Genomic DNA, 25,883 nt, shown 5'->3' on the forward strand with positions numbered 1-25,883 from the left:
GAATAAATTCAAGAAGTCATTAAAGCTCAACCTTATTCAAATGACATGTGATGTTATCTCGTACTAACAGGGTTTTATTTCTGTTTTACCATACCCTACCTCTCTTTTGGACCTTTGTCGTCGCCTGTGGTGGAGAGGGTGGTGTTGCCCTTGGGATGGGTGCTGGATGGGGGTCTCTGGCTTTTTGACCCCATTTTATTGTGAATGGTGTATTGTCCCTCTATTCTATTAACGGCTGTGTTTTAACTGTGTGTTTTACTCAAGTTGGCGCTTCCTCAGTGCCCAAGTTCCTGTTTTATATTTTGCTTGTTATGTATATATGTATGTGTGTGGGGGGGTGGGGGTGGGCGGTGGAATTGTGGTATTGTTTTTACTGTGTGAAGCACTTTGTGTTACTTTGATGTATGAAAAGTGCTATACAAATAAAGTTTGATTGATAGCCTGCTTTATTTCAATAGATCATTTTTCATAATGTCACTTTTATTTTGTAGAGTCACTTTAATTTAAGCAGCTGGGTTGACTAAAGGGTATGTCAACTTTATGTTTGCCAGTCAAAAAATAAACATTGTTTTATTTAAATGTCCTCAATAAAGTCAGTAAAGGGAGATTTCCGGGAGCATTTGAAGGCAGCACCTTTAAAGCCACCTTACCCACATGTCGCGTGCTGTCATAACGGTATTTAGACACCATTTAAAACTAATACATTTTAATTTGGGTGTTAACATTCAAACCAATGACCAGCTGTTGTGGTCACTTCTTAAAAACTGTATTTAACGAGTTAATTACGTTTTAACTTCACCACTTTAATTTGAGTTTAGCTAGTTCGAGTCTTTAGCTAGCTAGATAGCTAGCTAGCCGGCTAGCTGTCACCACGGTTGTCAGTTGCAGTATCAGAGTTTGAATGTTAGCAAAGACCTGCCCCTGTTTTGACAAGCGTTTCCTCTTTCACTTAAACCACATGCTCCACGCAGCAGCACTGCACACACTGCTAGCTAAAGAGATAAGCCGCAGGCACATCCCCCTCCTGCTGTAAGTTATAAACCTCCACATCACTGCAGGCATTTAACAGCTGCTTCACACAGGATGAGGAACTCAGGAGGATCTGTCCGGTGAGTCTGATTTATAGTTTTACAATGTGTCAGATTATCTTACCTACAAAGTCACAGTAAATTAAACATCATATTTCATTGTTTTGAACATTCAGAAACCTAGTATAGTTTCTTCTTTTGCCAGTTTTAAGTCAGCTTTAGGAAGTCCTGTATATTGTCATTTGAATCTGTATTGTCACACAGGCTTAAAATCTCACTATATATACATTTAAGAAGAAGTTTTCCACCTGAACTTCACCAGGCAATGTTTTGTTAAAGATCTAACTATATCCCCAAAATGCAAAGTATACTAATCCTGCCCTTAATGTATATAAAGACATTTTTATTTAAATGTTGTCCACTGTGGCTTCATGGCTTGTCCAAGTGATTACACATACAGACACCAGATGAAAGACGACACTGTCATTTAGTCACAGATCATTTTGTGTTAGACGTGTTTGCCAAGGAGTGACCATCTTCCCATAAAGTGTGTGTCACTATTTGCTGCATGTGCATCCGTGCATGTCCACATACACTTGTGTTTAAAAGGATCCAATTAATGTTGGCGTGGCACCAGACTCTCAGTCATTTACTCCGGTGTGAGTCATCATGTATGATTATTTATGATATTCATTACACAAGAATGTACTTCAGTATGAAGTGTGTGTGTGTGTGTGTTTCAATATGAGCTGTTCTTTCCATTGTTATCCTTCCTGTCTCATTTCCTTTCTGAGAGCATTCCTCTCTGACAGCAGGGTGACTGCAGCGCTGCCACAGTAAATGTCAATGAATGACACTCAGTAGTCGACTTTAAAAATGCTGTGAATGTTTCCAGGATGCTGCGCTGTGTGTCCTGTAAAATGACGAAATGTGTCTTTAATAGGATGACAGCTGCCATCTCACAGCTGTGTAAAACTGTGAACAGCTCTCAGTCGGCTGGAAGTTGTGACTAAAGACGTATGCGATCATAATCAGTGAAAGATTAATCGATTTGCTACTGAAAATGCTTCTTAGTTGGAGCCGAACACTTGTTGTGAAATGAAGAACTGGCTAAAAATAGTGTTTTCGTCAACACGCCTTGTGGTTTTATTTGGACAAATGAATACGTCATCATGACCTAAAGACCTCAATTTGGATCTAAATAAAAATGAAGTATTAAAGGGGCACTATGTAGTTTTGGAGAATAAAATTTAAACTCAGTATTTGAATCTTTACAATATTAATGAGGTAATAATAGACATGTTTTCCATAACTGAATAAACACACTGTTCTCAGAGGAAAATAAGGTCCCCAGAACACCGTTTTAAGCTAGAAAGGTGGCAGGGTCCGCCAAATATAAATAAAACAGAATGAAATGTGTTGTCCTTTAAGGTCAGATTGTTTATTCAGTTTATTTAGTAATACAAACAAAGAGTTTGTTTATTTTGTTGAGTGAGGCATTAAAAATCAGTCACTGAAGATCTTTCTCTTCTGATTAATCATTTTAGTGCTCCTTTAATTAATTAATTAATTAATTACTTGGACAAGGACACAGTGTCCAGTCACTGGAGGGCAGTGTTACACTGACTAACTCTGGTGAAACTGAGTCTGAAACTCCCTGAATTTACCTTGAATTTATTTACTTTACTGGTATATTTTAAATCTTGTCATATTTTGGTGTTGGTGTCGTTGATTTGACTTTCCCCTGTCAGTTTATTTGCCTCCAGGAAATCAGATCTGAATATCAGAGCTGATTAAAAATCACAGATTAATGAGCCAGACAGTGATTAATGACAGCCAGTGTTGACTGGGGCTTTATGTGTGCTGTTAATGATTACATTATGGGTCTGATTAATGCACCTGAAGGTAGGTAAGAGGGTGTGTTGTTAAAGCAGGTGTTTTTCATGCACTGAATGTGTTTACTGAATTATTCATCATCTCTTTGTCCTCACAGATTCAGACAATGGAAGAAAAGCATGGAGCAATGTAAAATTTCCCAGGCTTAATGAGTGGATTGTGTGAGTAATGGCTTACTGTACATAGTAGGAGTCACAGTCTAAGTGGTGTTAACTATTCAAGATCAACCAACGAGGGTGTGTCCGGGCCAGTGTTACTACTACGGCATGCAGGATGGGCCAAACGCGCTCGGATCTATCGCACAGCGCCGCCACCCCTGGCAGAGCGAAATGGAAAGCAGGCGAGACAGCGCAGCGGCTCCGTATCCGCAGACCTAGGAGCGGAGAGAAGCGACGGACCAGTGACCAGTTAAACAGGAATCCGATGAAAAATAAAGTGCTGTCGTGTTTGGGGAGGAGAAAGCGAGACTCCAGCCAAACAGAAGCGGATTTAGGTTGCGGAAACGGAGCCGGAGATCCAGCGGCGCGCCGCGATCACAGAGTAGGAAAGTTGCCGAGGGACGAGGTTGTGTCGACGAGTGGGGAACAGCGAGCATCCCCGGGTTGTTTTGAGAGACCGTCCGGCCTAGATGATAATACCGAGGCTGTGAACCGAGAGGCAGCGGCTGGCCCGTCCGATGCGTCAGGTTTGGAAAGGCGGACCGGAGAAGTCAGCGGAGCGGGCTGCGAGGAGCCGAAACCCGAGCGAGAGGACAATGCCTCGGACCCCCCGACGAGGGCCATGGAAGATCAGCCACTGGGGGGAAACAACCAGGGTCGTATTGTGGGTGAAGTTGGAGATTTAACCGGGACTAGTGTGAGTTCAACCCCGCTGCTCACCTCTGACCCGGACACTGAGCGGACTTTGTCTGACTTGCCCCCGGATAAAGCGTTGGCCAGCGGGCTGTCGGTGGAGGAGGCTAACATGACAAAAACTGACTGTAGCCCCGCTCCCGCAGCAGCCGGAGACCAGAACAACTGCTGCCCGGTTGAAAAGGACTCTAAGCAGGCCCCCCATGGCCCCACAGGAGGCCAAAGCTACCCAGGAACCATCCCGAAACTCATCATAACCAGAGACCCCAGTCCGACCCGCTCTCAGGGGACACCGGCCCTGCTGAGCGACCGCACGGAGCTCAGCACCGGCTCGTGTCTGGACCCTCACCCGGATGACGAGTCCCCCTGCTCGGACAGCGGCTGCGGAGGGTCCCCCGCGCTGATGCGGTCCCCGAGGAAGCTGTCCAACTCCTCCTCCATCGGCTTGTCCTCCGCCTCGTCCTTCGAGGAGTCCGAGGACGACTTCACAGGGAGCGACATCGAGTCCAGTCTGTCTCCGGGCCGGTCTCTGTGCAGCCCGGACGATGGGACAGGGGTGAGTGTCTTTCACAGCAAAGTATTGATTGATGTTGACTGTGCAGTTCAATAACTATGAACAACAGCATGCAGTATTTCTTTATGTTAATGGCCTGTCAGCTGCAGTCTGTGGCGAGCTGATAAATGGGTCTCACTGCTTTGGCTTACAAAAATTACACATGCAAATATTGCGTCATTGGCAGTACAGTACAGTGTGTTGTTCAGGGCCTGTCTTTACCTGAACGAAATTACTACACACCTGCAAATACACAATGAAGTAGAACTGAAATGAACATCTGCAAATCCACACACACACACTGCATGTGGGACGCATGCAGGTCAACAACCCCATGTCCAACAGCATTTGCCACAGGCACGCATCTATTTTCATATTTATTTTTTGTTCAGCGGTGTGCACAAACATACACTGACTGAACTATGGCATTCACATCAGTCTCCATCAGTTGATATAGGCTGCTCAAACTGTCATATTGATATTTTAAGGTAGTTAATTCCCAGGATGTCAAATATAAGACTCCAGTCAATCAGGAGGTTTGTTGGAGTTGTGTCTCGAGGTTTTTGTGGCTTTGTTTGGTTCCAAGCCTGAACGGCTTGACTCTCTAAACCCTGATAATAAAACATGGTGATAACAAATTTAAACCAAAGAAGAGGAAACTGACTCTCATCTCCAACCCCCGCTTCTGTATCCCTTCTACTCCCGTGGCTCATGATCAAATTGCTTTTGATGAGCTCAACTGCAGTGCCATTAAAACAGCGTCTGAATGCATGTTTGTACAATTAGTCATCCCATTACAGCTGCCACTTCAGCACTGTACACTTCATATAAAAACAGACTTCGCAGATGCTATCAGAGCAATCTAGAAGTTAGTTTACAGCCCCCGAGGTTTATAGGTCTCCTCTCCTCCAGACATGAGATGCAGTTTAAAGTTTCCAAGTAGGAAGTCGTGATGATCCCCCCCCCCCTCCAGAGTCAGGAGGCTTTGATGCACTGCTGGCTATAAATGCCTGGAATGACACAAGTCTTAAAAACAGGATGTCTCCACGTCTCGTGTGAATCCTGTATGTCCAGGTTTTCTCTTCAGGCCACGTCAGCTAGCATGAATGTTGAAAGATGATCAACTGTCAGCATGCCTTACATATTGTGCTGCACAAAACCTGGCAGAAGCTCTACTTAGGTCATTTTTTAATAATCTAGCCCCAGTTATTTTTCCACGGCAAAGGGTCCACCCTCATCTGGTATCTTATTTAGTTTTTCCAGAGAAAGAGGGAGACATGACACAGAGATATGAGCTGCCACTTTAACACTCTAACCATATTTATGTGTTATTTATTTTTAAAGGGATAGTACACTTTGATCAGCAACAGTGTAAATGTGCTAGCGTTAATCAAATTTTCAGCTGTTATCTCGTAGCAAGACGTTAAATTAGTCATTGAAACGATGATAAAACAAGTCAAATCATGAAGCAGCAAGAAAGCAGGCAAAACATAGATATAACACAATCTTACAATAATCACAGCAAACAAACAAGCTCGACTTTATTATCTTCATATAATGTTATCTTAATTAGTGCAGAATGCAGATGAAGCGTAAATGAACATAAATCCTGCCTGTCATGTCTTGTAATACGCTTAGTCGTGTCTTGCATCACTAAATAAAAGAAAATTAAATTACTTTTGAAAATGAACATAAATCATGTCAACCAGTTGAAACTGTAAAACATTTTTGATCCACAGAAGTTCTGCCCTCATCATTATTAGTTTTGACCACACTCACATCTTTATGACTGACACTAAGGATGATTACTATTATTGATTTATTTTAAATTATGTATTTCAGCTTTAAAAGTCAGAAAGTAGTGGAAAATGACCATTTTCATTTCCCAAAACTCAAGGTGATATCTTTACATGTCTTGGTTGTCCGAGATTCAGTTTACAATGTTATAAAATCATGGAAAAATAGGTTTTGAAGGTTTTGAATGGAACCAGCAACCTGATTCTATTAAAAACATAATGTTATATTTCCTTTTTTCCGGTTGTTTGATGTCAGAGCATAAGTTGATTTCCAACATTTAGGCTTCTAAAATATCAACTGATGAAAAAAAATAAAAAATCTAACTCTGGTTTTAACATTCGTAATGTTTGTCCTAGGTCAGTCTTCGCAGTCACATTTCTCCACACGGTACACATGGTCATTGGCTACCACTTACTGTAATGATAATTTGAATGAGCTGGTCAGTGGACAGTGTAATTTCCTGGCTTCGACACTGAAAGCCAGGAAATGAGCAACCTGAGGAGTTGCACTTGAGCTGTTGTGACAAACAGGATGACGCTGGCCTGTGGTGTCTGATAAGAGCCGGGTTTCAGTGGATACGTTCTTGCCCTCTCGTAGTTGAGTTAAAGCTATATAATTTATAGGTGGCGAGGCCGTTGATTGATTGTTGTTATCGGCTTTTAAAAAAGCTGCGGCCACGCTGTCGGCTCCCAGTCAAACCAGGTACATTTTGTACGCTGTGTGACGTGAGCGGATTCTTGCTCAAACATGCATACTCAGAGACACACACACTCGCAGCGATGCCGTCTTGCATTCAGAGTTCAGTGTGTGTCATGGAAAATTGGGCTGAAGGCAGAGCCGGTTGCTAGGCGACGTCTTTGCCATATATGGTACTTTTTTTTCTCTCCTTCTTGTCTTGTTCTCTTTTTCACACACCAGACAGTATCTGCTCTGTCCCTGATATTTGAATGTTAGATTAAAATTCCTACAAATGTCGGCAGCCAACAATGCGCATATTATTTTATAACTTATTATCAGATAACTCTCCTCCCTTATGACACACTCTTTCTCTCCCCCCCCCCCCCCCGCATTGCACAAAAGCTTAATATTTTGCCCCGAAACACCATGAGACATACAGTGGAACAGAAAACAAGAGGAAAATTAGCGTAAGCAGACAAAACAGAGCACAGAAGGACACTGAAACTCTGAACACGTAACCTACACGTGATGGTTCTTCTTATTTATGCATGCTTATTCACATGAGCCACAATGTCAGAGTTGTTTTCCGCAGCACCCATTATACAAAGTCCCACTCATCACTCCCACTGTACTTATACGCAAAACCCATGCTGCAAAGCAAAGAAAGGAAAGTAATACAGTGTGTGATGTTTGTTTGTTTGGACCCACATTTCCATTAGATTTAAATCAACACCACGTGCAGCGTCAGAGGAAGTATTCAGTTAAGTAAAAGTAGCAAAACCACACGTGGAAATGCTTATACAAGCCAGTCTAGCATTAAAGATGTTACTTAAAGCTATGACAAGGAGCTTTAATCTTTTGTTCATTCTGGCCAAAAGTGAGGATGAAACAAAGTTAACTTTATTTTAGTGCGGTACCACCTGACTACGGAGCAGCTTCTTTCCTCAGGCTGTGAGACTAGACAATTCATCCTCAGCACTCTGCCACGAAACAAAGTTTGAATTTTATGACTTGTCAAATCCAGATAAGTCGGAATCCGACCTGGTGACAGGCATTAAGAGTAGCTATCATAATTGTGCAGAAATGGATAATCTTATTGCTGATTGTCTCATTTGCTTATGTCATGAGGAGGCATCAATGTTGACTTAGATGGTTTTAGAACGACTTAAAAGTTCAACGTAGTGTGTTAAAGTAAAACTATGTAAGCAAAATGTACTTCTACTACCCTGTGAGTGTTAAACTATCATATTTTATCAATGGATAAATATTACTGATGCATCAATGTGTAGTAAAGCAGTAATTTACTTTAGTAGTTTGCTGAGATGGAGCTAAATTTAACCATTTTATGTTCTGTTGGATAGTTTAATCAGTAACAATGCAAGACACTTTATTGGCTCATATATTTTGTATGTAAACTTTAATAGGGAAAATAAAAAGTCCAATAAATGTAGTGAAGTAAAACTAAAGTATTTGCCTTTTGTAGCGTAGTAGAGGTATAAAAAGTGCTATTATCAGGACTCCAGGGTGCGACTGTTTTGGTTTTTATTAGTGAAGAGAAACATTATCTGCACTTTTATTCCTGTTTAAGGTCATTATTAAAATGCGTTAAGAAATATAATTTAAATGTGTTATTGGGTGCACCTCAATAATGAGTTGGTGCACCCAAATGAAAAAATTAGGTGCACCGGTTTCTAGTTTTGTAAATGTGATTTGCTTCATTCCTCTAATACTGTATATTGTCAGTGGCCAGTGAAAAAGAGAAACGGATAAACGGAAAGATTAAGACTTCCTTTGTGCTTTTGAGAAAACTCGATTACTTCTCAGGCTAAATAAAACATTCATAAACCCAGTTGGTTCAGCTAAAAATACAATGCCATAAAGCTGAAAACAAGATTATTTTTGGAGATGCTTTCACAGAAGAGCATATCATCTGACATGAATTTGAGCTGCAACAGCAGTCATATCACTATTTAATCTTTATCTGAAGTCTCTATCTGAAGATGGGTTTTCGGCGATCTTTTAAAGGTGTGCCAGCGTCTCCTGAACATTCAGTGGCCCACCACAGCTGAGCTGCTCGAACACTCGAGTAAGGGGAAAGGGATGTGGTTTGAAATCAGCTAGTTTTTCAGAAAAGAGCTCTGACAGTACCTGAAAACACCATGTAGTGTAAGCATGTGTAGTCACTCCTGTAGCTGATGATAGTTGTCTGACAGGTTCTGCACAAACACATACACACACACACACACATGCACACACCTCTGTAAGCCACATAGTAGTGAGGAATTTGTCATGCAGACAAAAGGAGAGTACTGGGAGGGTATGGGAAGGCCTGTTGTCCCTACCCCCATGCTGCCAATCGGTCATGAATCTGGCAGGAGATTGGCTCAGCCTCAGCGTGGGGCTCAGGATAGGCCCTGTGGGGATTAGGAGGATGAGATAGAGAGAGGAGACGTACAAAGGTTAGACTGAAGAGAGAGAGAAGACGGCTCATTGTGTGAACGTCCGTACCTTTAGGGGGAGAGGAGGAATGACTTTAGTGCAGGAGGTAAAAGAGAAGGGGGCTTGTTCGAGCAGGCAGACGATAGAAAGAAAGAGAAAAATGTCAGCTTGAGGTTGACAGGTATGTGCTTGATGACAGCAAAGACGTTATCATGTATTGAGAAAGTGTTAAAGAGAGGAAGGGAGGAGTGACAGGATGTTGAAACAGGAGAAATTGAGAATTGGGATGACAAAAGTAGGTTGTAGAGAAGGAGGGGGGGTCACTGTGAGAAACAAGTGTGAGCTTATAACAGAGGAGGATTAGTTTACCAGGCAACACAAGCCTCATTTTACAGCGAGGGTTTACAGCCTGACTGAAACTGGAATAAGACGGAGCTAGGAGCTTACACTGGGTAATAGATGGTTACGAAGGATCTCAGGCCGACTGGGAGGCACACACCCCTGGTAGTGCTCGCCAGTGGAGACCCTGCGCTGATGGTGCGGAGTATTTTGCGTTGGCTGCGTTCCCGCTTCCTCTCCGGGGCCGTGTGTGCTTGTGTCACCGCCTGCCTCCTCCTCCACTATTGCTCCGTCTGCCAGGTAAGAAATGGAGAGTGGCAAGTTTATCCCGAGCGGCGATACAGGTTTGGATGCAGTCAGTCAAATCTAATAGCTAACGTCACGGTTCTCCAGAAAGATGACCCAAAGGCTGATTGCATCAAATGCATGCGACAGGTTTGGGTATTCAAATGTTATGTGATTTGATATCCTGGTCTCTTGTTTCAGTGTGTGACGCTGTGTTTGGCACACAGTATGCAGTCAGTCCTGTGTGGCTGTGATGATCTCTTTATCTGGGTTAAGCAGCCAGTAAGCCAACCATGCTTCAGTCTGTAATACTGTAATACTTAATGTAATCAGTTAATTTCTCAGACTTGAATTGTGTTAAATTGTGTTTTATCTCACAAATTCACTCAGTTGCCAGTTTATTAGCTACACCTTGCTGAAACTAATACTTTTTATTGAGAGGTACTGTGATGCAAAATAACAGCAACACAAACTAAACACCTGTTTGTATTAGTTTGCATTAATTTAAAGCTAGGTGTACCAAGGTGTCGTAAGTGCTATTGTGATTCTTTACCTGAGAGGAACTGCTCTACTACTGCATATCTAATTTAAATGTTACTGTTTAATATTAATTTGTTATTTGATATTAACCGCTACCACCACCACTCAATGCTGATAATATCGTGTATCGTCAGATATATAATTTTAAAAACAGCCAGCTGATTAAAGAAAGAGTCTTAAAAACAAAAGTTCAAATTACTAATATTGATGTTAAAGGCTTTTTAATGTACATGTAACTGTAAGATTATCCTACCAGACACATGAAGCCTAGCAATATTTGTTAAATTCTCAGTTAGTACTCAGTACTATGAGTTATCATTGATAAAAACTAACTTTGAAGAAAACATTTTTTTCCTGTGTTTAGCTATCAAGAATATAGTTTGAGAAGAAACCTTTAAGTAACTAGTTAAAGCTGTATTTATGGCAGATAATGACATACTTGAAATACTTGGTTTCAAAAGCATTTTTCCCTTAGAGCACATTGCCTCAAAAAATAACAGGTTAGGTTGATGAATGTCTTGTTCAGTGAAGCGGTCTTAGGCAATGCAACTCTTAATTCTCAGGCTAACTCCAACAATGTTGAAACAATGTTTTACAAAGAAAATTAAGCAAGTAAACATGAGAATCTAAGACAAAGACATACAATAGTGCAGAAATTAAAATATAGGAATAGAATGGTATATATATATAAAAATATAATACAGTAAAATAAGATGAAATCCTCAGAAGAGGGGTATTAGATAGGCAGTGCACTAATTAAAGCATATACTGTGATGGTTAAACAGCCTGTAAACAGGTAGTAAACAGATTATAAGGTGGTGTATGGAGGTACAAATGTCAGTAACAAATATATGTCAGGAGGAATGTAAACAGGAAGTAACCAGTAAGTAATAGCTGTATAAAGGTAAAGTGACATCTGAATTAATATGGCGCAAGAAATGTGTCACGTACAGCTTTTCTATCTGTAATTTTGGCTCTGCTGAGTTGATTTGTGTTTCCATTCGCCAGTTTAAACATGGCGAGTTGCGCACAAAATGGACCTTCTCCTGATTCTGCTTAAAGCATGCCTGACCACCTTCAAGCAGGTTGCGGTGACATCAGATGGCCGTCATCATCATTCAGGGACAAACGGTCGCTTCCTTTTCCTCTTGGAGATCTGCTTCATCATCCCATCTCAGCACTAAGCTGTAGATGCCAAGCAAAATCCTGAAAACAGTCATTAAATCAGTGGTGATAAGATAGCTGGCCACCAACTAACTAAGAAAGTGCAATAGTAAACAATAGTAACGTGAGGTACGTCATCAGTTGGACACACCTTCAAACACTGCTGTAATGAAAACGCAAATCCCTGACGCAAGTCAAATCTAGCCAGGACATGTGTTTGGAGAAGGGCTAATAGTCACAAGCTTGAAGGTTCAAGAGTTCAACAGTCTTGCGGCCCGCCTTGATCATATGTGTTATGACTAGAGTTTGTGTGTGTGGTGGAAAGGTTGAAGAGAAGAGGAAGCCTGTAAAGACACAGTGTTGTGGTCAGGGTGACTTCTTCCAGTATCAGAATCAGAACTCCTTTGTTTGTCCCGCAAACGGGGAAATTTCTGACAAACAGGGACATTTCTGAATGGCTGTTGTTGTTGTTGTCCTGTGAACTGCAGAGACCCCGGCAGAGGTAACAAGCACCAGAAACATTCCCGGCATTCCAACCCCAAAATCTCAGAGAGAAGGGCAACAAATATCAGAGAAGATGGGAGTCAAGGAAATACTGGGAGGACAAAATGGCGCTTGATTGAGGAAAAGTGTTTGGAGACAAGACCTCCCATTAATTTAAAGTGGGGATAAATAAAAATTAAAAAAAAAGGAAAGTTGACTGCTCACTTATCAGCGTCAGAGCTCTGCAGAATGTAGAGGAAGCATAGCAAACAAAGAAAGACGACATGATCCCTGTTATATATTCGGGAGTTATATAAAAGAAGACGCGGAGATGGTGAGTGTTGGACTGCGAGAGGTGGAATGTGACCTCTGTGTTTAAAAAGCTCGCCTGTGTGGGCTGAAGAGAGAGGATGAGACAGCAACACACCAAGAGTTTGCTCGGTTTGAAATCAAACAACAGTCCAGCCTTTTTTATTTAGAGGTTGTCGTGATTCTCTGCTTTTACGCCTCCATTTCCAGCAGAACATTAGCAGCATTAGCTCCGGCTGCGACTGGTAATTTTAGTCTGATATACTTGACCCCGCAGAGGAAACACATTAGGCTGTCAGCTTGAAGCAATTAGTGAGAGAGCCTGATGGCATGTTGGATAAGAGAAGTGAAAGAAGAGAGGCTGGAGGTGTGGGTGTCTGCTTCACCTTCCTCTCCCGTCGACCACCCCCCCGGACTTTCACCTGTCAGATGAGGAGAAATGAAGCAAATAATGGAAAAATCACAAGACGCTGTGGTTATTGTGGTCTAATGGGTTGGTGTTTTGTCCACAAACAGGTGTTATTTCAGGAGATTATTTTTAGACTACAGTGTTGACTGTTTCTTAAAGCAGATCTTTGACTATTTACAGTAAGTACAGTGTGTTGGTCCAACAGGCAGGTGATGTCAATCTTTGGCAGTTTTACATAAACACAGACAACATTTATAATGTCATATGTGATCTTACTCTACTGGATTTTTGCACACACACCCCCAAAAAGGCCAGTTTAAAGGGGCACTGTGTAGTTTTGGAGAAGAAATTCAAACTCAGACTTTTAATATTTACAAAATGAATGAGGTGATGATACAAACTCTTTTTCCATAACTGAATAAACAAGCTGATCTCAGAGGAACATAAGGTCCCCAGAAGCTACAAAGGTGGCAGGGTCCGCCAAATATAAAAAGTAAAATAGTCTGAAATTGTGTTGTGTTTCCAGTTGTCCTTTTGTCAGTTTATTGAGTTTATTCAGTCATGAAAATGAAGAGCTTGTTTATTTAGTTTGTTTAGGCATAAAAGAATCAGTCACTGAAAATCTCACCCTTAACTACATAGTGCACCTTTGAACATACCTTAAATATCAAGTTCAATAACTTGAAAAATATGATGGATAAACTAAGGTAAACATGTCGACAGTACATACTCAGACTGTCTTAGGTTTACAACAGGTTCATAATTATCCCTCACAGCAGCTCTGCAGGGGCCAACCTCTGGCGACAGTTTTACTGTACAGACTGGGTGGAGTGCTTGTTGTCTTTTATGTGGTAAAAGATTTGAGAGGTTTGTTGCATTTTATGCTCATCTGATATTTTTCTGCAGAAAATCTTACTGTTCCTCGGATGAGTCCATTTCCAGAGTTGGGAAGTCGTCAGGGAGCTTTATGAACAATGTGCAGCGTAGACACACTCCTAAGCTGCATGTTTGAATTCGTTTATCAACCCACTATTTAGTCTACAGATTAATATGTGTTGCCTGGCTTCAGTCTTGTCTACCATTGCCGTGACCTCGTCTTCAAAACAGTTTGATTTTCTCCTCTGGTTCGTCTCTATTGCTGACTAAGCCCTTGTTTGTGCTGGCATTATGTAACGGCAAATCTCAGGGCAAGTGCCGTCAATTTAAGTAGATTTGAGAGTCAAAGATCACAGGTGTTTTATAAATCTAACGTAAGCATGTTGGGAACTTCATGTATAAACCTTGTTGATGCCCCTGTTGTAAACATGGAAAGGAGGATACATACTGGAATGACTGGGAGATGTTTAGTCTTTTTATATTTGAGTATTTTCACCCTCTTAAGAGTAGTAGTAGTTGCAGCAAAAGATAAAGATACGAATGAAGGCGTGCATAAACAAAAAACGAATCCCCATCAATGTAGAGGAGATATTGGGGGTAGGTAGCTGTTACAATTTAAGGTGGAACTAATCACTACCAAGAACCAAAAATCTGAGAAGGCACATGGTAGTCATCCACCTCACCAGGCTGAAATGAACCACTGATGTCAGAGGCAGATTGTGGAAGATGAAAAGAAAGGAGTATATCCAGAAATTTTGCTGCCCACCATAGAAAATCTAATGAATGTGATCTAGGGCTTCTGCACAAAAGGGATTTGTGAAACGAGGCCCCATGAGTCCTGCACGGGTCACAAGGACTGATTTTGGTTCGATTACTACTGAGTCATGTCCAAATGAGCAAGAGGAAATGATCTTGTGGTGCAATATGTAGTTTCCAAGTTGCAAATTTGGAGAAATGCAATCCGTGTTTGCATGTTTTCATCAGCGGCGTTTTGCCCTGAAGAGACAGAGGTTACGTCGGGGGTTAATCTGTTGATGTGATTGAAGGCTCAGGTCACAGGTGTCTAGTACTCACTCTCATTACTCTCGTGTCCGTCTGTCTGAAGTCCTGACACTGACCAGCTGTCTGATGGAGCACAGACGCAGACGGGGGAACACAGCCGTTGATTCTGTCGGACAATCTGAAAATCTCCACTTTTTTTATCTTTTAAATCCCAAACTAGAAGACTGTAATCACATTAGTAAAAGGTTTATGTGTGTAGGATTAAAGATGGCGATGAAAAAGTATCACCTGGAACAGTTTTATAGTCGTAATGCTTCAAATATTTAACCTCTTTTCTGTCATAATTCTGGATTGTAAAGCAGTCAAAGGGGACATTTTTCTGGCTTCTGGCTTTAAAACCGAGTTGCAAAACAGCCCTCCTTAAACTCACATATATCATGTTTTTTTCCCTTCTAAGTCAAACACAGAGCCGCAGTTTCCGTTGTGTATGTGTGTGTGTATTCCTGCATGTGGACTGTTTTATTGTGACAGAGTTTCACTGGAGCAGCTGTGGAAGGAATGCATGTGATGAGAGTAGAGATACGCTGACATGTAAACATGGCAGAGATAGGCCAGGCGGGGAGCAGCACAGTGACTCACAGACGTTATTTGGCAATAAAAAGATTAGTTTTATTATTATAGCCTCTTGTCCAGGTGATTTTATTACTCACGTTTTTGCCTCTGACACACCGTTTTCTCGTTTTGTTTTTTTCTATCATCATCGTTTCTGTGGTTAACATGAATTTACATAAGGTAGGCATAAAAAGATCCAAGAGAAATATTCAATGGTATCATTTTCCAGTCAGTAATATCTACTGTGATGTAACACACAGACACACACAGACACACACACACACACACACACATTCCTATCCTGAACTGGCTGTCCGTTTGTTGTGATTTCCCACACACACTTGTTCTAATCAATACATGTCATGTTCTTCTCAGATTGCTTGCGTCAAAGACCCTGTTGCACACTGTCCTTGCTCTGGTGTTTCCCAACACAGATAACCATGACACACACACACACACACACACTTGCACACACAGTTGTGGACTGTAAGGTTCTGTTTTACGACACCACAGTGGTGGCTTTAGTAAATGTTTTATGAATGGGCTTTGTGTCACGTACGTTGTGCACCTGGCCTTGGCTGAAGGGGAGGATCTGTCCAATGTCTACTGGTGTGTGTGTGTGTGTGTGTGTGTGTGTGTGTGTGTGTGTGTGTGTGTGTGTGTGTGTGTGTGTGTGTGTGTGTGTGTGTGTGTGTGTGTGTGTGTGCGCACACACTACAGGGTGTGTTTTCCTTTAATAGATAATCATTCTATTGGGTTGTATTTAGCTCAGTGCTTTTGTCTGAGCAGAAAAGAAACCCTCGCGCTGATTAATCAGAGCTTCAGATTTGTCTCTTGTGTGACGGTCCACGCCTGTCTGGAACAAAAGGATGACGTTTATTTCTTTTTACAGAATAAGTCGTGGCAGAAACTGAAGACCATGGTTCACTGGTCCCCCTTCGTCGTGTCCTTCAAGAAGCGTTACCCGTGGGTTCAGCTAGCTGGCCATGCAGGTATTCAATTCAATTCAACTTTACTGTCATTGTAGTGATACTCAGGTACAACAAGAAGCTTATATTCTGCTGTACAACATACATGACATACAATATATACTATAGAGCAACTTAACAGTGACGTTGCATTAATAGTGAGGTAGCTTTAAAGGTGCACTGTGTAGATTTGGGGAAGAACAAAATGTTATCTTTGGTCTTTAATCTTCTGTGTGTGTGTCCGTCTCTAAGGTAACTTCCAGGCTGGGGAGTACGGCCGCTTGTTGAAGCGATACTGCGAGTGTGAGCAGCAGTGCCTACAGAAGCTGATGAAAGACACCCTGCGCCCTCACGTGCCTGGTTATTATGGTGTGGTCCAGAGAGACGAGCAGGACTATAATCTGATGGATGACCTGCTGGCAGACTTCGACTCGCCCTCCATCATGGACTGTAAGATGGGAAGCAGGTACGACTCGGCACTGGATGAAGAAAAAAAAAAAACACTCTAGACCATTTTTATCCTGTGCTTCTGGGAGACGCTGTGAGCCTTGAAAATGACCTTTTACACACTTAGCAGTTTACTCCCACCAGTTTTCCACTTCTTTATAACATTTATATAATAATAAAGGCTGTGTTTGTAGAAAACTACGTACTCCACAGGAGTAAACTTTTCGTGCTTTTATTTCAAATAGATTAGACGACTGTAATGTCCTCTTTGCCGGCTTGAACTAGAACAGGAAAGAAAGAACATAACACCCCAGTTTTAGCTCATCTGCACTGGCTCCAAATATCTTTTTAGGATGATTTTGAAGTTCTGTTATTTGTTGACAAGCCTCTTACTGGCTTGGGACTGGCCTACATTACCAACTCTTTGTTGTTTTATAATCATTCATGGCCTCTTAGATCCTCTGCTACCAGTTTCTTAAATTAAAACTATCACACAAATAAGAAATCCAGCATGTTTGCCTTTTTAGAAATGCAGCAAAATATGGAATTCCTTAAAAGTACAAGAGATTCATTAAAATTGACAATTGAAAACTCATCTATTCTACATTGACTTTGTTTTTTCTTATATTTTACATGTTTTAATGTTCTTATGCCTGAAATTTGCTGCCTCTTTTGTTATTTATTTATTTATTTGAATTATTGTTTTAATCACGGTAAAACAGTCAAATTACAATATGGTATGAATATAAAATAATAAGTAAAAATAAAGACAAAATAGCGAAGTAAGGGAAAGGAACACATTAGAAATAACCTTTCTTCTTTATTTTTCAGGACGTACTTGGAGGAGGAGCTGATTAAAGCCAGAGAGCGTCCACGTTTGCGGAAGGACATGTATGACAAGATGGTGGCAGTGGACCCCGGCGCCCCCACTGAGCAGGAGAGGGCCCAGCAGGGAGTCCTCAAACCCAGATACATGCAGTGGAGGGAGACGCTCAGCTCCACAGCCACCCTGGGCTTCCGCATCGAAGGCATTAAGGTCAGCAGTCCTCTTGGCTGTAGCACTAAGAGTTAGAGAGGAAACATGTGGTTTCCACTAGAAGTAACTCAATCAGAGGGAGTAAATATTTATCGCTGGATAGACCAAACACACTGGAGTAGAACAAAAACAGTCTGTTGAAGTTTTTTTGGCTGGATGTGCAGCCATAAAGAGGACTGTTTGTTCTTTCAGAATTAAATCCTGGGCTGGTTATCCGGTTGTACCAATATCTGTAGATTTGCATGTTACTCAGGCTGGAATAAAAATATCTGATCTTCCACCCCGCGAGCATTTAAAGCAGCCAGCCAAGGCTACATTTTCCAGTCCAACAGGTATGAGCAGTCACGCTGAGGCAGTGAAATTTAAATGTGTTCATAAGTTAGTATTGATTGTTTCCAGTTGCATCATCAATCAGGAAGCTTTAAACTACCAACTGAACGGCATTATTGTCCTCTTTATGGCTGCAACTAATGATTATTTTAACTTTTATTTTCCCTATTAATGATTAATCAATAAAATGTCATCTTCAAATTGCTTCTTGTCCAACCAACAGCCCAAAACCCAAAGACTCTTCATTTACCCCCATAAATGGCAAAGACGAGCAGCAAATTCTTACGTAAAAAGCAGGAACCAGTAAAAATTTGACAATTTTGCTTGAAGAAGTGACCGAAACGATTAATTGATTATCAAAATAGTTGACGTTTATTTTTTTGATCCACTAACTGATTAATGGAGTAATTGTTGCAGGTTTAATCCTCATGCAGATCAAAGACATAATAATACAAGGAGAGAATAAAAAATATCTTTTTCTACAGAAAGCTGATGGAACTTGTAACACCAACTTTAAGAAGACGAAGCACAGGGAGCAGGTGATGCAGGCCCTGGAGGACTTTGTAGGCGGCAACACTCAGATTCTGGTATGTTACGAGTTCACTGCTTGTATTTTGTAAATGCAAAACAACAAGAAACGTTTGACATCTTACGAAAATTGCTTCTTTCAGTCAGTCTGCTTAGCTTGCATTTATTAGAACAACTAGATATAATGTGTTATTTATTGAGCTTTAGAGATATTGGTTGTCAGATTTAGTTACTTTTGGATAGAGCCTGGCAAGCAGTTTCCCTTTGTTTCCAGTCTTTATGCTAAGCTAAGTTAGCCACCTGCTGGGAGTAGCTTCATATTTACCATATGTAGAGGTTTTTCAAGTGTATTGAGGGAGAATGAGGCTTTAGACTAACAGTTAAGGGGGAAAGAAGTACAAAAAATATATTTTATGCACATTTTGCAACTTCCTGCTTACAAAAACATTTATTTTTCTCTTTTTTTTTTTTTTAGAAATTATACCTGCAGCGGCTAGAGGAACTGCGCTCAGTTCTCGAGCAGTCCCACTTTTTCAGGACACACGAGGTGAGACACACTGAGTTTATACATTTCTAAACAAACCTGTCGGCCAAGTCCAAGATCATGATATCATCCTGTCATTAGCTCTCGTGTTGAATCGCTCACACACCTAAACTCACCCGTCTACCCGGTTTCTTCACGGCAGGTCGTGGGCAGCTCCCTGCTGTTCGTGCACGACGCCTCGGGGAAGGCCCGAGTGTGGATGATTGACTTCGGGAAGACGGTCCCTCTGCCGGACCCTCGGACCCTGGATCACAGGACTCCCTGGGTGGAGGGCAACAGGGAGGACGGCTACCTGTGGGGACTGGACAACCTCATAGACATCTTCAGCAGTATGCTCCCACAGACGCCTTGAGAGGGAGACTTGGAAGACTGCAGTGAAACTTTGCTCCAGATGGTGGATTGTGAGAAAACAGAGCCACCAGTTTGACCTTTTTCATGAACCACACCATGATCTAAGTGTCTTTATCCACCTGTGTAAGAAGAAGATGAAGACAATCACAGGATTTCTATTGCAAAGTGGAATATGCCAAAGGCTGATGTCATGCATTGGTCCATTTGTGGATGAGCTGATGCAAAGGGTAGAAATAAGAGGGAGAAGTGATAGACTGGTTTATTTTGAAAGAATATTGTCCTCTGACAGTCACTTTTTCATTAAAGACATTAAACATGGCTCATCTCTCCTCACCATCTCCCTCTGTTGGTCAGATTTGCACACAGCGCTCTCACCAACATGAACTTGATGCAGAGGTATGAAACCCTTCCACACGGCCTTCGAGGAGCATTTGGTAACGGGAGTTTTGTTTTCATCATGGACCATTTTTGATGTTTAACTATACAACAACACTAAAAACACTGGTCAGACCACGTGTTAACTAACTCAGCGTGTAAATACAAGTTTATTTAATTTTGTTTCTTTAATGGCCTTGGTATAACCTCCTGACCTTGTTTGTACGATTTGTGTGCCTCGCTTTTTTAAAGAAAGAGCTGTTTGATCATTCCAGTGCTGTGGACTCCTGATATTTTTTTTTCTTCCAAAGAGTTCACCCAAGTGTAAGCTGATTTAATCCCAAAGTGAGGAGAAGAAAGTGTTTTCTAAGATTTGGATTTTTTGTATGATAATGCAGTGAAGTTTCTTTTGTTTTCATTTAACTGTACAGTAAGCAGCTTGGCAGCCGTGTTTGTCTGGAATTTGTTGCACTATGGATCCTCACGAAGCCATTGAACAAAAATTAAGCCTTTGTGTGTCTTAAGATGGGAAGCAGCAGCAGTAAAATACTGGGTTTACAGATGATTAACAAGGATTTAATTTGCTGTCATCACTTCATTCTCTTTGATCAGTGTTGCTTTGGGAGTTTTGCAGTGAAGCGATGGTGCAAAGGGTGAAATGAAACTGGATTTACCTGATTAAACTGATGAGTCTGTTGAGGCTTCTGTGAGGTTTCATCTTACATGTGCTCTTGAAACTGGAAATTTATGATTCAAATACAAGAATATCGCTTTTAAACACTGCTGTAAGCCTCATTTAGCTACACTAAAGAGGAGGTTTGTGGGATTGATTTTTGTATGGAAGACAGTTTACAAAGAAACCACATTGTTATCTTTAGATGTTTGTGACCGTATCTATCGTCCCTCGACTGGAATGCAGCAGGTCGGTGCACACAAGTCTTCCAGACGTCCTTCGACGCTGTCAGGCAGCACTGTTTGGGTGTGTGTGCGTGGGTGGTTCACTCAGCACACACAGTTTTGCTGCAGATATCTGACTTCATGAAATTGGAATTCAAATTTAGACATTCAGTTTTTCCTCTTCTGAAAAGCAAACCTACTGGGAGAGGTGAATAATAGTGTTTACAAAGTATTATCTTTCTTTGCCCACAAATCCTCTATATTTATAACATGGCAAACTATCAGGTTTTCAAACTGGGTGCTGCTTTCTAAGGAAGAAGACTGGATTCAAACCCACATTTTGTATTTTTAAAAGGCAGTGTATTTTAAAGTCAAAAACAGAGATGGAAACATGATATTAATTCCCTGCTTTGTCCAGGTCATGGATTGCAATAAACTGGAAATAAGAGTTTTCAGAGTTTTGTGTTTTTTGTTCTCAGTGTTTCTCCACTCAACTCAACCCTACACTGATATCTGTTTACACATTTCTTTTAGTGAATATCCCCAAAAGTTGGTGTCTTTTTTTTCTTCTGTCTCACTGCTATGGGCTGGGAGGAACAGGAAATATGTATGTTATGTATCTAAACACAATTACTGCATTAATTATATCTTGAATCATGACATTTAAAAGATAGGCAGTGAATCAAGTAAACAAGAATCATTTATTGAATAAATATGTAACATTCAGTCGTATATTAGCACCAAAAGGTCATCATCACACTGCAAATTATTTTCTTTATAATTTTATTTTTCTCTGTATAAAACTGCATTTTCTGGAAACTCCTATGACAGTAAACTGAATATATTTGGGTTTTCTGTAATTTTATCAACCAAATAACTTACTTGTTGATCAAGAAAATAATTGACAGATTTGTCAATGAAAATAATTGTGAAAATAAGACCCTCAATTATATAATCTCACATTTTCACATAATTTGCCCCTAATTGGATCCATAATAACCCAACTTCAGAACTTAAGCACACACAGGATCAGCATAACATCACTGTTGTGTGAACAGTTTGAAGCCCTTTTCAAAGCACTTTTGGTTTTATTCAAAAACATTTGCAAATCACACAAATATCACATTGTTTTAAAACCCACGTGTGTAAAAACCCTGAGTTTAAATGGGTAAAACTGTGCTATCAGTCGTGAGAGTTCACTCAACAGATCAGTGTTTTCTGAGTCTTAGATGCTTCACCCTGTATCCATCTTTCTCTACATCGTGTATCTCCCTCATTCCTGCTTCTGAGTCCTCGTGTGGAGCAGCACTGCCTGTCCAGCCAGCCCAGCCTCCACCCCTCCTTCAGGAACCACATACCGGGTCCCGTCGTTGGCTCTCTGAGGGTCCATCGTCATCAGCTGCCCGTTGCTCTGAGCCACGCTGTCCAAACACCACAACTGGTAGCGCAGGCTTTTACCCTGCTTCGCCAGGATGTAAACTTCTTTGACGGCTGTGCCACCGACAGGACAGGGACAGCTGCTGTCAGTGGCGAGGGAGAGCCAGGGTAGAGTGGGGTCAGGTTGAGTGTGGTTGTTGTTCACGCTGCCATGGTCCAAACCGAGGAGAACACCTGGGATGGACAGATGTGGTTGTTACTGTGTGTCGTATTGGCGTTTTCAGACCAGTTAACCCAGCCATATTGTAGTAAATCAGGAAATTCTCTGCCTTGCCTCACTTATCATGGAAATGTATCCCTCGTCTCGTATCCCTAAATCTCTTCTATCAGACTGAAACCGTGTTTTCTCCAAAGTTCCTCTTTACTGCTGCACTGTGAATATGAGTCAGCTTCCAAGACAAGTAAGATTCAGACGTCACAATATCAACAAGGGATGCACCTAATTGCGTAATCCATAGATGATGTCAGATCGTTTTCATAGGAAATTATCCACTCACTATTCCAGTCAGACGTATTTTTACAACTCCAATTCCAAGGACGTTGTTGTGTTTATTCATGTTTTACATCAACATCAGACTTTTTGTAACCTGGGTTGTAATATGCACATGCGCACTGTCTGCAAACGCAGACATGTGTTTGAACTGCATTTTCACCATCTAGAGCACAATCCAAGTTTCTAAAAATTATCTTATTGTCTGGTCAGGGGTCTCATTTGATGCATCTCTTCGTCTGTTACATCTGAACGTATATGTTCATTTTCAGCACCAATTACGTCACTCAACTAACAATGAAGATCAGCGAATTGAAGCTCAGAGGGTTAAACTCGCCACTCACATTCAATGTTTTGATTTGTTCGTTGCAGCGACATTATTCTCCACATTATGATTATTATGTTTAATTATTTAAAGTAACATTATGTAACCTTTTACCTTGAAATAACAGTTTCTAAACCATGTTGATGGTTCAGTGTCTTGTAGGGTGAATGGTGTCCTAGCCACTCCGCCCCCTATCACTTGCACCATGTAACTTCAGTGAGAGGGTAGGATCACAGCGTTACACACATGTTTACTTCAACATGTAAGTTTTCAACACATATAATTGTTATGATGTGATGAGTTTTGTTTGTAGTCAGCACATACATCTGACAAACTGTTAAACCTGGGATTTGTGTTTACTACAGTGGTGTTGCACTCAGACACTGTGGGGGGCACCAACTCGCAAATGCCAATTTCTACATAATGTTGCTTTAATGCCCTGCTTTGTTGCTGCAAACATTAGTTTTGTTTAAATGTGTCTGTTTTCTTCACCCCTCCAGTCTTACCTGAAGCGGCTGCCCAGTGTGCCTTGTAGCCGCTGCGCTGGCATGGCTCATGGTTGAAGTCCTCATCATATCTGCACGTACTGTGAAGGAATTGTGTCCTGTAATAACAACCTTTTCTTTCACAACTTAAGTACAAAATGAAACTTCCCAGTTTTGTTTTGGGTGGAGGATACGGGATGAGTACAGGCTGTCTCCCCCACAGGTGTGTGATGATGGTTGCAGCATTTTCACCACTTAAGCCTCCCGACAGCAGCTCAGCCTTACAGCCACAAACCTCCTCTGCCAGCAGGGCCATGTTGTCAGCTGGCGAAATAAAAATCTTAATGAGAACATAAAGAAACGGCCGTAAAATCAACACAGTGTGAAACTGCATTTAGCTGCTTGTGAAACATAAAGAGGGAATTACGACTAAAAAACACATTTTAGCTGCAACCCTGGTTTTATAACTGAAAACCACATTTTTTAATTATTTATTTTTTATAACTTTAATTAATCTTGCATCTGTTTCTAGGAGTTTAATGTGATGTTGAGGTATGTTTTTGTCTTTGCCGTGCTATCATAATATTTCTACTGCCCCTAAATAGATAAGACCCCTCTTTTTACTCTTGTTACCCACTCTGTTTCTTCTACATCATTAAAACAGGCTGTCCTGATAGTTTACAAACTTTTGTCACCTGAAAACATTTCCCCCTGTGCCGTGTATCCTCTGCTCAGTGCCGTCTGAACAACAGTTTCCATGTCAAGACTCAGCTTTGGCTGTCGAAGGTGAGCAGACATCCACAAAGCAACCAGACCACACCTAGAAAATAAATGAACAACACACTCACAGTCACACCCTGGCAAATGTTCCACGTTTATTAATGACTAAAACATCTAGTCAATCTAATGAAACAATGGCACCACTGTTCCTACAATGCTTGTGGTAACAGTTTTGTTTGTGTTATAGGTATGGTATAGTTATGCGCTTTCTCTTTCAGTTGTAGATCAAGGTGTGGATGACAAATATGAGAATGACACCAAAGTGTGTTGACTTACTGTGGACCATCTTGGATTAGAGAAGGCACATAGTTGTTCACCAGGATCCACTGCAGGTCCTTCCTAAAACTGAAGCACAAAAACACACATTGCATTAACATAAATACACATTACAACAGAGGCCCAATTCCAAGGAAGACACTGACACATAAGTGTAAATAATACATAAATGCTGCCTGAGTTTTATTTAGCTGCCTTGGTTTCAGGGTCCTGGACACTTAAATAGAGCAGAGCAATCATAAGTGTTACTCGAGGCATTAGTGGTTGTCTTACTGTGACATGTCTGATGTGAAAAGGACTAATCAAAACTGTTCTTTGAGAGGTTTATAACGTTTTCGTTTTGTTTGGTATTAGACGGATGTTGTAAAAACCCTGAAAGAATATTGGTCCTAAATATCGGTTTTCAGTCTCCTTGATTCGATCAATCCCTGAAAAAGCCATATTGGTCGACCCCTAATGGTGATACAACTATCAGATGAGGTTTAAAGTATAACAATAGCTGTCAGATATTGGATATGCACACTACTGCCAGGATCATTAGGATTTGAAACAAGTTAAAGTAAGTTATACAGAGTCAGGGTTAAATGTGCAAAGAAAACGTGGGTCTCTCATAGTAAATCTCACCTGCTCTCCCTCTGACTGAGCAGTAGGCGGGCCTCTGTGTGGTTCCCCTCTACAGGACTCCTGCTGCTGGCTATAGTCTGATACAGCTTCTTCTTTTGTGTTGAGGCAGGTGGAGGTGGTGGCCCTGGAGCAGGAGGAGGAGGAGGTGGTGGTGGTGGTGACAGGGGACACTGCACTGACATCTTGTATGAGCTACTTTTAGGTGAACCCTGACAAGAGTGGTAGCTTGGTTAGTATTGTAGCAGTGCATGTTGCAAAGACAATTTCCAATACAAACATTGTAACTCTCTCCTACCTCCTCCAACTTAGCTAGTAGCTCCTCCACGGGTGAAAAAATACTTATTTTAAATCGGTATTTAAACTATTTGGGCGGAAACCGACATTCAACAATCTTCTCCTGCTCCATAAACAAGTATTTAGCTTATAATATTTCACATACTAGATAATACACCCACTTTTCAGCGAGCACCGCTAGCAAACAGCACCGGTGTTACACTCATATTTGGTATTTGACACTTTCTTCTTCTTCTTCTTCTTCTTCTTCTTCTTCTTCAACGGAAAATGGTCGTACCGCCCTCCAGTGCATCTACTGTCCTTATAGTGTAAAAAGACTGTATGATGAGTGTCATGCCGTTAAATCAAACTACTATTGAACGCCCAATTAATTCATTTATGTCTGAGTAACTTCTACCTCCCTGAGACGCTAAAAAAAGACGATTAAAAGGTGAT

General features: G+C 41.2%; 2 protein-coding genes across 2 annotated transcripts; one reads left to right on the forward strand and one right to left on the reverse strand.

Annotated features, from left to right (window-relative positions):
- The first annotated feature begins 635 nt into the window (after positions 1-635).
- On the forward strand, positions 636-21,185 carry itpkcb (inositol-trisphosphate 3-kinase Cb). Its single transcript, XM_084352173.1, has 9 exons — positions 636-675; positions 972-1,109; positions 3,022-4,331; positions 16,154-16,253; positions 16,482-16,695; positions 17,508-17,712; positions 18,528-18,629; positions 19,046-19,117; positions 19,257-21,185. The coding sequence occupies exons 3-9, from the start codon at positions 3,198-3,200 to the stop codon at positions 19,464-19,466; spliced, it is 2,037 nt and encodes a 678-aa protein (XP_084208299.1). The 5' UTR covers positions 636-675; positions 972-1,109; positions 3,022-3,197; the 3' UTR covers positions 19,467-21,185.
- Positions 21,186-21,419: 234 nt separating this feature from the next.
- Positions 21,420-25,773, reverse strand: actmap (actin maturation protease). The gene is made up of 8 exons (XM_084351982.1): positions 25,594-25,773; positions 25,450-25,473; positions 25,155-25,363; positions 24,531-24,599; positions 24,170-24,294; positions 23,669-23,798; positions 23,496-23,566; positions 21,420-22,348 (listed from the first exon to the last, which is right to left on the reverse strand). Exons 3-8 carry the CDS (start codon positions 25,334-25,336, stop codon positions 22,011-22,013), a joined length of 915 nt encoding a protein of 304 aa, XP_084208108.1. The 5' UTR covers positions 25,337-25,363; positions 25,450-25,473; positions 25,594-25,773; the 3' UTR covers positions 21,420-22,010.
- Positions 25,774-25,883: the final 110 nt, after the last annotated feature.

This window comes from Pagrus pagrus (genome assembly GCF_965226575.1).
Source record: "Pagrus pagrus genome assembly, chromosome: 4".
NCBI lineage: Eukaryota > Metazoa > Chordata > Actinopteri > Spariformes > Sparidae > Pagrus > Pagrus pagrus.